Here is a 12968-nt window from a genome sequence, read left to right on the forward strand (position 1 = left end):
AAATGACATTTAAGGAAATGAAAATGAGAAAGTCAGACATATATATTATCAATCAGGCATACGATGAGGACTTCGAAGTTCGTTTAATAAATTACCATATATCACAGGCCACAATAATAAGCGATATACTTTCTTTTAGGCATGTTTCTAAGCATCTTAAACATTAACTTAGGTGTACGCAATTCTTTTTTTTTACTTCGTGTTTTTTACGTTGTAAGTTAATACTGTGAGTTTACTTTTACAATTTGAACACGATGACATATACACATTCACAAACTAAACGTAGCTAAGCTGGATACTGTCTACTGTGTACCTTAAAGTCAATATGTTATTGAATAATAATTATATCGAAGCCATTAAATACACGGAGCAAACCAGCTGACCTCATACTGAGTTCGTTTAAAGCACAGTAACATACGGACTCGGCAGAATTTTCTTTATTCAATGGCTTCAAATAACTCAACATTTTATGACGACAGTCCCCTTTCTCGTCAGGATATTTTGTTTGCCGTTATATATTCCCTCATAGTGGCAATCGGTGTTCCCGCTAACTGCATCATAATCACCATCGTACGAAAAACACCTTCGATGCACACGACTACCAACTACCTCTTGATGAATTTGGCCGTGGCGGATTTAACGACGCTGTTGCTTTGCCCGGGAATGTATGACTACTCCCTGAACAATATGAGCGTTCACAAAACAATGGGAGATTTTTTCTGCAAAGTCTTTGTGGGCAATGCATTGGTTCCGATCACGATAAACATTGGTGTCTTAACTGTTTGTACCATTGCCATTGAAAGATATTTGGCACTTGTGAAACCGTTTAACACTGGATTGCGATTAACCAAAAGAAGACTTTCTTATGTCGTTGCATTTTTGTGGGTAATTGCTGTTTTATCCAGTATTCCCAACTTCATGACAAATACGATAGACACCAATCCTTTGTCAACTTATCCATGCAAACGACCATGGAGTCTTGATGAATATTCTGATCACAAGGGTTTCATAATGTATTCGTGCATTTTCTTTGGAATCATTCCCTGCGTGACGGTTTTCTTTTGTTATTTGGAAATTTTTCGTGGAATGTTTATAACGAATACAATTTGCGCTACACCAACTAATGGTCCAAGCAATCAAGCGCTTGAAGATCGGCGTGAAAAGAGACAGCTTTTTAAGCTGTTGGCTTCGCTTACAATACTGTTTTGCATATGTACTCTGCCGTTTTCGTTATTTTTCATTTACTTGACGGCAATTGACCGAACTACTGTAGCCGATAATCGGGAAAGTTTGTACTTTTTTCATAGAACGGTTAGGTTCCTTCTGAGTGCTAACTCGTTTTTTAACCCATTTGTATATGCTTTGCAAAGTTCTAATTATCGAAAGGAGTTCAAAAGAATCTTTTGCTGTCATCGTGTTCCAGAAACAAACCAATGACGTTGTGGACAGTATAAGAGAGAACTTTGTAATCTTGTAACGAAACAAGTAATTTGTAATGTTTTTTGCTGCAGATATAAGTGGAAATTGTCGACAACATTTATCGAGCTTATATATCAAATATTTAAAATAAATTCGGTAAAATATATATTTACCATTCTGTTTTTTCTAGTTCCCATGTGTTGTTGTTGTTTTTGCAAGCGAGATAAAAGGGAATATAATTCACTGATAGGCAATTTGGCGCTCTTCTTCTGCTACAACTGCGCTGAAAACGAAGGTTTTCTCCCTGTTATAGTATAATTTAACCGTTTGAAAAATACTGGACAATTTTGCATTGAAGTAATCTTTATCAAATACAAGGCTACATAGGCAATGCTACATAGGTAAAAGAGTCCTTGTGAGAGTATCTTAGAACGCTCGAATGGGGCTTATAAGAAAATCGTGGTTTCGGAGCTAAAATTTAAAAGCAGGTGCACCAAGTGAGCGTCAGTTGCGAGCAGAAGTGTTACCCTGAGAAATGAATTTCCTTAAATAACTTCGATATTTCTTCCAGTTATTTTATATATCCGCTTTCACAAAAGGTTTTTATTGGATATCACCAATTCTCAAAAAGTGTTTGCTATAAATATTATTAGTTTTTGTCGCTGGCCGGAAAAGAAGTTATTTGAAATAGTAAGTAAGTAAGTAAAACCTTTATTAAAGTGTCAATGTATTTAGCCTAGGTAGATTTATTGGGAAAGGTTTGGTTATACATAGACAAGTAAAGATAAACGATAAAAAGGAACAACGTTTCGGGGTTTGTCATGACGCCATTATCAAGTTCGAAGTGATAGAAATAGTTGAAGTCAATGTCAGAAATAGTTCACCAAAAAAAATTAACATAATGTCTGAATATATAATATCACGTAAATTGCTTGCCAATGGAAGAAGATTGGTATTTATGCTCGACCACGCGCTGGTGTAAATGCCGAAGTGTAAACCCTACATAACTTGCATCACACAAGTCACATTGATATTTATAAACAACACAATTCTGATTTAACCCAGTCCAACTGTCCGAATAGTCCTGCCTTTCAAAGATCAGGCTTCTGCTGACCTGGTACACAAACAGCTCAAAGATCTTAGCCAGAAGATTGACACAGTCATCCAACCGATTTTTGTTGGTAACAAAATCCAACAAGAACTAAAGATAAAGGAGAGAAAACCATCTATTGTAAATCAGAATTGTGTTGTTTATAAATATCAATGTGACTTGTGTGATGCAAGTTATGTAGGGTTTACACTTCGGCATTTACACCAGCGCGTGGTCGAGCATAAATACCAATCTTCTTCCATTGGCAAGCACCTTCTTAATGAACACCGTAATGTCCCCAAAGACCTTGACAGAAATTTTTCTGTCCTTAAGAAGTGCATGAATAAGTTCGATTGCTTAGTTTATGAAATGTTGTTAATTAGAGAGTTAACACCATCTCTCAATATCCAATCGGACTCAATTCAAGCTAAACTATTTACGTGACATTATATATTCAGACATTATGTTAATTTTTTTTGGTGAACTATTTCTGACATTGACTTCAACTATTTCTATCACTTCGAACTTGATAATGGCGTCATGACGACCCCGAAACGTTGTTCCTTTTTATCGTTTATCTTTACTTGTCTATAGATTTATTGGGGACACTAATATAATATCGTACTAGTAAAAGTTAGAAATTTACAAGAAAGTGATTAAAATTAACGAATATGGGAGATCCTGTTGTGTAGCTTATGTACAGGATAAAATTAAAATTTAAAAACTAAAATGATTCTATTGACTACAAAGATTACAGCAATTGCTGTCATTAATTAAAATGCCAGCAAGGTTCAGTTTTCTTATTTTGTTTATAAAAACAGGTAAACTGGGCGAATCTCTTTGATTGTCGGTAAGTTTTGACCATAAGAATGGCCCGAGATATCTAACAGAGTACTTGCCATATAACGTGTAGTTTCATAACGCGGTAATACAAAGTCACTATTCCTTAGCGAGTGTGTAGAGCCTTTGCGGACAAATAGTTGAGAAACGCAGTCAGGTACAAGACCATTTTTTGTACATAAGTGCTATGATATCCTGAAGCCGTCTGTTATATAAAGAGGGTATGTCAGCACGCCTTAGGAGTTCTTCATATGTAGCAGAATGGGATTTATATATTACCCTTAGGGCTCGTTCTTGTATTCGTTCTACCTTTCTTTTGTCCGATGATTTGCAAAAATGCCAGGTTACATGGCAGTAAGTTAAATATGGCGGTATAAAAGACTTATACAGTAGTAGCTTGGCCTTGCAGGGTATTAAGTTTCGAAGGCGTGAGAGTACTCCGACTTTCTGGCTTGCCTTAATGCATAATGTGCTGATATGCTCAGTGAAGTTGAGATTTTCATCTATATGAACTCCTAGCAGTTTCATTAGTTCTATGTTTGCAATATCTAGATCGTTAGCAATATCTAGATCGTTTATGCTCAGCGTTTTGTCGCTCTTCTCCTTATCGAGGTTTCGTGGATTGATGTATAGAGACTGAAACTTGTCTGGATTGGCGAGTAAGAAATTATTCGAGTACCATGACAGTGCTTGCTGGCCCTGAGTTTTCATTCTGCATCGTACTGTTTCATGTTCCCTTCCTTTGACGTACATTTGGTGATCATCAGCGTACATTGTTAGATTTACGTCTTTAACATGAGCTGACATATCATTTTGGTAGATGTTCCATAGTAAGGGATCAAAGGACGATCCTTGAGGGCATCCCCGTTCCATCTTTATCTAGTCACTAGTAGCGTCACCCATTTTTACTCGGTTTAGTCTGTCGTCAAAAAATGAGCGCATAAGGTCAAGTGATCGCCCTCCAAATCCATAAGCCTCTAGTTTCTTTACCGTCAGAGAATGGCTGAGAGAGTCAAAGGCCTTGCTCATATCTGTAGATAACACTGATACCAGTTGCTCATTATCAACAGCCTGTTTCCAATCCTCTATCAGCATAAGCAAGGTTGTTTCGCAACTATGTCTTTTTCTGTAAGCTGTCATTCTGTAATACAAAGTTTCATCATAATGGCTTGTCACCTGATTGCTCAACAAGAGTTCAAATATTTTGTCGACAGCTATAAGGGAGGTGATGGGGCGATAGTTTCCGGCATCCTGTTGATCTCCCTTCTTAAATACGGGTGTCCACTCACCCATTTTCCATGCGCTGGGCTAAGTACTCTGCCCTATACAATTGTTATAGAGGCTGGTCAACGCTGCTGCTGTTCCTTTAGCCACCTTCGTAAGTAATTTTGGTGGTAGTCCTGTGTCCCATCCACTGGACTTCTTTGAATTAATATTTTCCAGTGCCTGCTCTACTTCAGCCTCTGTGAAGAGCTTGAATTCAAAATTGGTTTCTTTGTGGGCTTCTTGTATGGCCTTAACACTGCTGTGGTCACTATGGTCCTCTTCCGTGATATTATTCAAGTGGTCTCCACCTATACTCAATGCCGCATTAATGAAGTATTAGGCTAGTATCTCTGCCACTTCCGTTTGATCCTTTACGGCACTATCACCCTCCGTTTGAAGGTGTACTGCTGCCGATTCTTTGCTCTTGTTGCTGATAAAAGTTTTGAACGTGTCATAGAATTTCGACGGCCTTGTTTTGTGTTGGTCCGCCTTAGTATACCAATATGCTCGGATTGCTTTTCTACGCTCTCGTGTAGCTATGTTTCGATACTTCCTTTTCAGTTCCAGATTCTCAGCTGTGCGGTCTTCAGCAAACTTTTTGGCGTACTTCCTTTCGTTTCTCAGCGCCCTTTTCTATTCCTGTGTTATGTAAGGGATATCCTTTTCCCTTACTCTTTTCATTTTGATTGGCGCGTGCTGATTAGCAACGCTTTCAAAAAGTCCTCTCCAATAATCATATTTGTCGCCTGCACAGGTGAAGATGTCACTGACATGGCAAGGTGCATTAATTTGATCTTCATTGAATAGTTCGAAGTCAGTAATTTTAGTTTGCCTAAATGTTATGGTCTTGGGACTGTGCTTACAAACTTCATCAGTCATTTCTCCATAAATCAAACAGTGGTCGCTTATTTCGGGATTATACACTCCGCATCCTGTAAATATCTCTGGGGTGTTTGTGAGCAACACGTCCGAGAGCGTTTGGGAGTGCATTGTAACTCTGATAGGCTCAGTTATTAGGCGTGTCAAGTTGTATACTTGCTCCAGATCTCTGAGGATCTTCCCCTCACCTCGATTAGGAATAAGCCGGTCCATGTTCAAATCACCCAGATTAACTATGCACTGCTTTTGAAGACACACCCATAGACAAATATCATTCATTTCATCCTCAACGTTTTGTTGATATTTTGATCCTCTGAGGTCATTATTCTTTCTGGATTGTTTAGACGGCCTATAAAGCGCTAAGAACAGTATTTCTCTTCTTCCAATACTGCATTCTACCGCTAAAGCTTCCAACGTCTTGTAGGCTTTCGGCAGTTTCAGTCTCTTAGAGAGTATGGCTGTAGAAAAATAAGCGATGAGCCCACCTCCTCCTTTGGCTCTGTCTTTGCGATAAAACCGGTATCCTTGTAGACTGAACCGGTCGTCCGGGTACGAAAGATCAATTTTGGTTTCCGATACAAAAAATATGTGAGCTTTCACTTTATCGTTCAGTAATTTTAGTTCTTCGAACTTGTTTTGTATGCTGTTAATGTTCAGATGTGCAAGAAAAGCGCCGCTCGAATTGTTTTTCCTTTCTTCCAGAATCGAGCTAACCTGGGAATTCAGAAGGTCGTCATTAGCATAATCATTTTCGAAGTAGCTCGCTTCCATCCTGATATCAGTTGCAGTTGCATTTACTTGTATGTTAGTATCTATTTCAAACGGGTAATCCATGGTCGCGAAGGGAAGACTACACAATAAGCATGTCCAGTCGATGTCAGGATAATCCAAGTAGTACTTGAAGGCAGCCTTGGTTAAACCAAGGTATTTAGCATGCATCCATGAATTACAATCGGCACACAGCAGGGCGTCTTGATTCGATCGAACGTTCTTACTGCACTCCTTGCAGGGATATTTCGGTTGTTTCATGCTGTTGTTTGGTCCCGGATTTTTTTGAACGTCTCCCGCGCTAATGATGCGATGAAGTTGAAAAGTATGCTATTCCCATTCGCAGTGTCACGGTAGTGAACCTTCGAATTTAAGAATGCGAGTCATGCGTTTCCGCGGCCACGGCCTCGCTGCCTGATATTTTTCAAAGTTTCGGCTACTTGTCTCGCCTCTCTCGCCTCCCATCTCACAGCAGAACACAGCCTGTAGGATAAAGATACATCTTCTTTGTAGAAGAAGTTCAAAAGACCAGTGATGAACATAGAAGTAAGAATTAGTCGCAGCATCAGTGATCTGCTTCCAGTCGCCATTAGCACGCGCTCAAAACCAGTTTTCGATAAAATGGCTATTTAATATCATTGGCCATCTTCTTACTATTGGCCGACAAGGTGCTAATTAATTAATATGAGTAAGTGAACGCCATTTCCATAGAGAACTTTTGCGGGCAAATGACCATTTAATCTTTCTTGCCAGTAGCCGGAAAATAAGTATTTCAAATGACTATTTTATTGCTTGCTTGTTATTGTCTGGGTCGACTAGAGGTGATTTTTATGATGACCCTTGATATTGTACTCAGCTACGGATGTTCAGCGAGGACCAAACAGCAAAACTCCCACATTGGTGACTCAGCTTCATTAATATATTGAGATATATTTGAAATAAATTAAATGAAATCATAAGAACCACGTCCGCGCTGTAGTAAATATTGCTTGTCGGGCAAGTAGAGCACTGGGCCATGAGAACCCGGATGTAAAATGCAGTGCTTAGCTAATCGAAGATTTTGAATTCAAATGTCATCTTCTCGTTAAAAACGTTTGCCCAACGATTAGTTTTAACTTAACTGATCTGATGAAAATACCTCCGAACAAGGGAAGCAATCATGATATTAGTGTCAAGCTGCTTTTGTGGCAGTATTACCATCTGGCCAAGTTGGTCTAACATTTTAGATCACGAATTTAACTTAACGTCTCCTTTAAGTGAGCTCTTGTTGAGCGACTGTTTCTTTAAAATATTCGTAACCCAACCTGGTTACAAATTAGGTTTGTTTCAATTACCGTACACATTTTCTGGCTACTTTAGCAACACATTTCCTTTCGGCTCTAAATGATTTCTTCCTCATTACAGAGGTAACCTTGGTGCCGGACCAAATACCTGCATTAAAATGTAATGCAGGGCTTACTAAATATTGCAGTTGGTTGGCAAGTAGAAGTTTCAGTAAGAATTTTTGCCGACGCCATTGTTTTTTTTTGCCTCATTAGCGTACATGTAAATGGACAACGTAAACTGAAAACGCATGTCAAACCTGGTAATCAGGATGAATATCAGTGTGATCTGTTGAATATTCTCAGAGAACTTAGCTCGTAAAGCTGTTAAATTATATTTACCAAGAAATATGGCTGGGTGACAGAGTTGCCAGGCATCTCGGCACTTTCAACGTTAATTTCTCAAAAACTATCTGACACATCATGGTCAAATTTTCAGCGAGTTTTAAGTTTGTCGAGCACTTTCAATTAACAGAGTGCTTTTTTTTGTTGACTGTACGGATGCATGCTAATGAGGTTACATATACAAACAAAATTCGTAACATTAATCACAGTTTCAGCTGAACCAAAAGTTATACTTCTTAGGGCAATTTGGCTGAAGTCGTAGAAGTATGTATATATCTAAGTCTTTTGTTAATAAAATCGTGCGGCCATATGGTCTTAAGGCCCAAGTGCCGCCTTCAATTCACTGGTATTTTTGAATTATTCAAAGTAAGAACTTCAACCTTTGCATGAAACGAGATAAAATGTGACTCTAGCAATGTCATTTACATCACTACAACACAGGCTATAACTTCAGGCAAGTTGTCTTCCGTATCATATCTCGATCAGTATTCAAACTCCAGCTGGGAATTATTTAGTTCATTAGGCTCATTTCACAAAAAAAGGCCGTCGTATTTACGCCGCACCAAAAAAAACTTATTTTAAACATCAAATGACTAGAAACCGAACTATTTATGAGATCATTCTGTCTCCCGCTTCAGGCGACAATAAAGCACCGTCCTGTGAAGGAGCCTCAGTCTAACCAAACAAATTTCATTTCTTAACCTTTCTCAATCTGTTCACGTGAAATGGATATTGTAAATTGTAAATTAACCACCTAGGAACTAAATTTTTTTCCACAAAACACAAGGGTTTTGCAAAAACCGTTCACAAAATAAAACTGTCTTTCAAAACGTCAATCATTTTTATTTGATTTTCTCCTACCTTTGGCAATATAAAGGGAACTTATGGACCTTTAAACAACGAGAAAACTGATAACAATAAAAGGAAATGGAAATTTTATCAGTGAGACCTGAAAGTAAATAAAAATTGGTATTTAATTGCGTGGAAACGTCTACAGAGTGCAGACGTCATTACTACATATTTCACTAAGCTTAATCCGTAATAACAAGGTCAACAATTGTAAGCCATATAGCTCCTTTTAGTTTTTCTGACCATTGTCGTTTCGTATGGATTATTTTTCATAGACCACAAAAATACAAATTAAAAGCCTCTCTGCTGTTTAATACTTAGCCTCCCACGCAGTTGTTTTAGGGGACTAGCTCGTATTACCTCCTCCCCACAAACGCCTGCTTACCCAAGGGCCACCTTCCTTTCCCATTGTTTTACTCCCCAAGCACCCTAGCCAATTACCATCGAGGCATTGTTTAATGACATCAAATCAAATTGCTGGTTACAATGGTCGCTTTCGTTTCCCGCGAGCTTTGTACAGTGTCTACAGTCTCTGTTTAATACAGTCTTGAGAGATGCGGGAGTTAAGTTGGAATATATATATTTTTTCACTACTGGAATGGCTGGTCATGGCTGAAACACCAAAACAAATATCGAATATGAATACAAGCGCTTCTTGTGCAACGTTTTGACACTGCTGGGAGAGTCAAAATCTTCGGAAAAGTGTAATCGATCTTCCCCGCCTGATCGAGTTGACAATCGGTGAATATATCGCCTCTTACGGGTGCGGAAACTCTGGAGCAGATTTGTTTGTTTGTACGAAGTGCTACGACAGACTAACTCGATTCGAGAAAGCAAAGAAGAATGTAGAAGGTATCAAGGGGAGATCTGCAGTATTTATCAGTCCATTAAAGACTATTAAACGGAAAGTTAAACGACAAAGAGCGGATCAACTTGTGGTCCTTGTGGAAAATGTCACACATGACCCCAAACAAATTGCAACAACAAAGCGAGTTTCAACTGCAAAATCTTTAAAGTCTACCGACATATCGGGTAATATTTCGGTTTCCTCCACATCGACAAGGTCGACAAGATTGAAGGCAAAGCTTGATAAATATTAAAGCGGCTTTGCGTAACCAGTCGGCAAATTGACGAAAATATCGCTATTTCCCGTCAGGAATTTTTTTATTGCAGTCAGTTGATAGGCATTTACACGAGAAATTTTGAACGTAGGGCACACGGTGCTAAAAGCTCACGTAAGCTCGGTCAAGTTCTGTCTCCGTTGTGATGTTTTTCACTGTTCCCGAGAGAGGCGTTCTGAGGTCAAGGTCAACCTTCCAGATTTTAGAAGGTCCACTGTGATTGGCTTAGCGGCGGAAAGGAATGTGGCGCTTGGGTAAGCAGGCGTTTGTGGGGAGGAGGAAATACGATTCCCCTAAAAACGACTGCGTGGGAGGCTATTTAATGCTGAGCAAAAACAAATGGTGAAGTACATCTCTGTGGGATTTCCTGCTTTAAAATGGGTTTCAATTATAAGTTGAACCGACATAATATATACATATTTAGCCAAGCCTTAAAGCGGAGCTCCAATTTTTTCATAGCATTTTTTGAAATCTGCTTAGCGTATGAACGTAATAACGTTACCACTTCCTCATCCTTTCTGCAGTTATATATATTTTTAGTGCATATGCAGCAAAAACTGTCCATCAACAATAACAACAACAATGTAATACAGAGGGCAAAATTACATACTCCTGATAGGTCGAGCGGCGAAAATACTCGCCCCAGATTGGCTGAGCACGCCAGTTCTACATTTCGTTGGTTTCTTCATTTTGTGTCCAAAAATAACAAGTTCTTTCAAGTTTTTTGGAGTTCGACTGTTTAAGCCGAGTTGTTTGTACCACAAATACATGGAAATCAAGTGCTGCAGTTAGAAAGAAAATTCCTAAACGTTAAGTTTTCGTGTCTTACAAGAAACAGCAAAAAATCATTTGCGTCAAAGCCAAAAACTTGGATCGGATTGACATTTGTTTAGCTGAGAAACTGAAATCAGTCATGGCGAACAAGTGCTTTCACCTCGCTGCTCCTTCTTAAAACGAATGATAACCGATCGAGCATAACAGTGTCCTTTTGATGGGAGGAAGGAGCAGGTCAAATTCAGTGGAAATTACTCCGTAAGTTCCTTCTTTTGATCCACCGTTTGCTATTTTTATCGATCTATTTTCGCGGATTTTTTTTTACCGCTTAAAAGCGGTAGGAAGCTTCACAGCGCAGGTGAACAATAAATTGATGCCTGACATTAAGTTTTATCGTTGTTTAGTTTACTCCTTAATTAAACTTATATTCTTTCTTCATTACGTGTGTAAATTTGCAACTCAGTCAATATTGCTCCTACTGAAACCCAAATAAACGTCAAGAAAAGGAGAACACGGGGAAATCACTCTTGGTTGCTTGCCACAGATCTTTAAGTGTGTTTACAACTGAATGAGGACCGTACGTGCGGTGCGAACGAAACTGCCCCGAAAAAAAATGTTTAAAAATTAGTTTCTCTACGAATATTTATCCTATCGAAGCGATTGAAGTATACTTGTAAAGCTTGAAACACGTTAAATATAGAAAAAAAACATTGATTGTTGCTTAGAAACGCATTAGACTAGTAAACAGCTAGCAAGTTGCCTAAATTGGTAGGAGTTGCGTTCAAGTTAACGAGAAAGAAAAATTCACCGTCGTTTGCTCATGTTCTCCACAAATCCCTTAAATTAGGTCATTTCACGTTGTTGTTTTGCGGAGGATGGCAAAGAAATGTATCAAAATTTAATTGCGGAGCGATTGTTTTTGTTCAAATGTTGTTGCTACCGTCGTCGTTGCTTAACAGGGTTCCCAGACTTATTTGAGGGTCAGATAAAAAGGTTTGAAAAATCATAACTCAGTCAATATCGCTACTACTAAAATAATTCTGGACCTTACAAAAATTTTAACACTTTAACGCTTGGTTGTAGCCTGAAATATCAGAGCGTTTAAAAATGGTGCGTGCATGTTTATACAGTCCAAGCCCATGAAAGCAGAGCGGCGTAAATGTATTACATGTACACGGCTCCTAAACAAAATGTTCAAAAAATAATTTCTCTGCGAATATTGGTGGTATAAAAAAAGGGTAAAATGTGTAAAGCTTAAAAACACATAACATAAAGAAAAAATATCGATTGTTGCATGGAAGAAAGTATTTTCGTTTACAAATAATTTGTAAACGACCGTCGAATTACACGTCATGATAATATTTTTGGTGTAAGAGCAACTGAGCGACCCGGGGAAAAATGTTTGGAAATTCAAAACTGTGTCAATTCTGCTCCTATAGTAATAACTCTAGTCTCTATAAAACGTCAACGAATGAAAAATATTGGAAAATAGTTTTGGTGTTTGGTAGAATTATGTTAGAGCTTTTGAACTTGTGTTCGTTTACAAACAAGTGAGAGCCGTGTGTTGCGAATGAAAACAATACGACCACGAAAAAATATTTTTCAAAAATTTATAATTTCTACACGAATATCGATGGTATCGAGAATTTACAGTACGTCGCACTGTAATAGACGATTGAAGCATCTGTCGGTAAAGCTTTAAACACGTAGCATAGAGAAAAATTATCGATTATTGCCTGGAAGAAAACATTTTCCGTTTTATAAATGACCTGAAAACGGCCGTCGAATCACGTAAACATGGTATTTTCGCTGCGAGAGTAAGATAGCTCCCGGGAAAAATGTTTGGAAATTCAAAACTGTGTCAATTCTGCTCCTATAGTAATATTTCTAGTATCTAAATAAACGTTAACAAATGGAGAATACGGGAAAATAGTCTTTGGCTTTTGGTACAATTCTTTCCGTGCGGAGCGAATGAAAAAAAAAAAAAAAAAAAAAACAGCCATGAAACAACATGTTCAAAAATAATTAATTTCTATACGAATATCGATGGTATCGAGAACTTAATAAACGATTAAAGTATCTGTGTAAAGCATGAAACACGTAGCATAATAAATTATCGATTTTTGCCTGGAAGAAAATATTTTCATTTACAAATGATCTGTTAAAACGGCTGTCGGAATTACGTAAACATGGTATTTTTTGCGAGAGCAAGTTAATAGCTCCCGGGGAAAAATGTTTGGAAATTCAAAATTGTGTCCATGCTCCTAATTATTAATAATTCTAGTCTCTCAATAA

The 12968-nt window shown here is 38.1% G+C and overlaps 1 protein-coding gene across 1 annotated transcript; it reads left to right on the forward strand.

Moving 5' to 3' along the window:
* The first annotated feature begins 241 nt into the window (after positions 1-241).
* LOC146467388 (tachykinin-like peptides receptor 86C) lies at positions 242-1524 on the forward strand. Its single transcript, XM_085125935.1, has one exon. It carries the CDS (start codon positions 445-447, stop codon positions 1435-1437), a length of 993 nt encoding a protein of 330 aa, XP_084982061.1. The 5' UTR covers positions 242-444; the 3' UTR covers positions 1438-1524.
* The last annotated feature ends 11444 nt before the right edge of the window (positions 1525-12968 follow it).

This window comes from Pavona decussata, unplaced genomic scaffold, assembly GCF_977016875.1.
Source record: "Pavona decussata unplaced genomic scaffold, jaPavDecu1.1 SCAFFOLD_136, whole genome shotgun sequence".
NCBI lineage: Eukaryota > Metazoa > Cnidaria > Anthozoa > Scleractinia > Agariciidae > Pavona > Pavona decussata.

Bases quoted from the DNA above. Each gene is read 5' to 3' on its own strand.
- LOC146467388 (XM_085125935.1), top strand. From the start codon at position 445: ATGGCTTCAAATAACTCAACATTTTATGACGACAGTCCCCTTTCTCGT.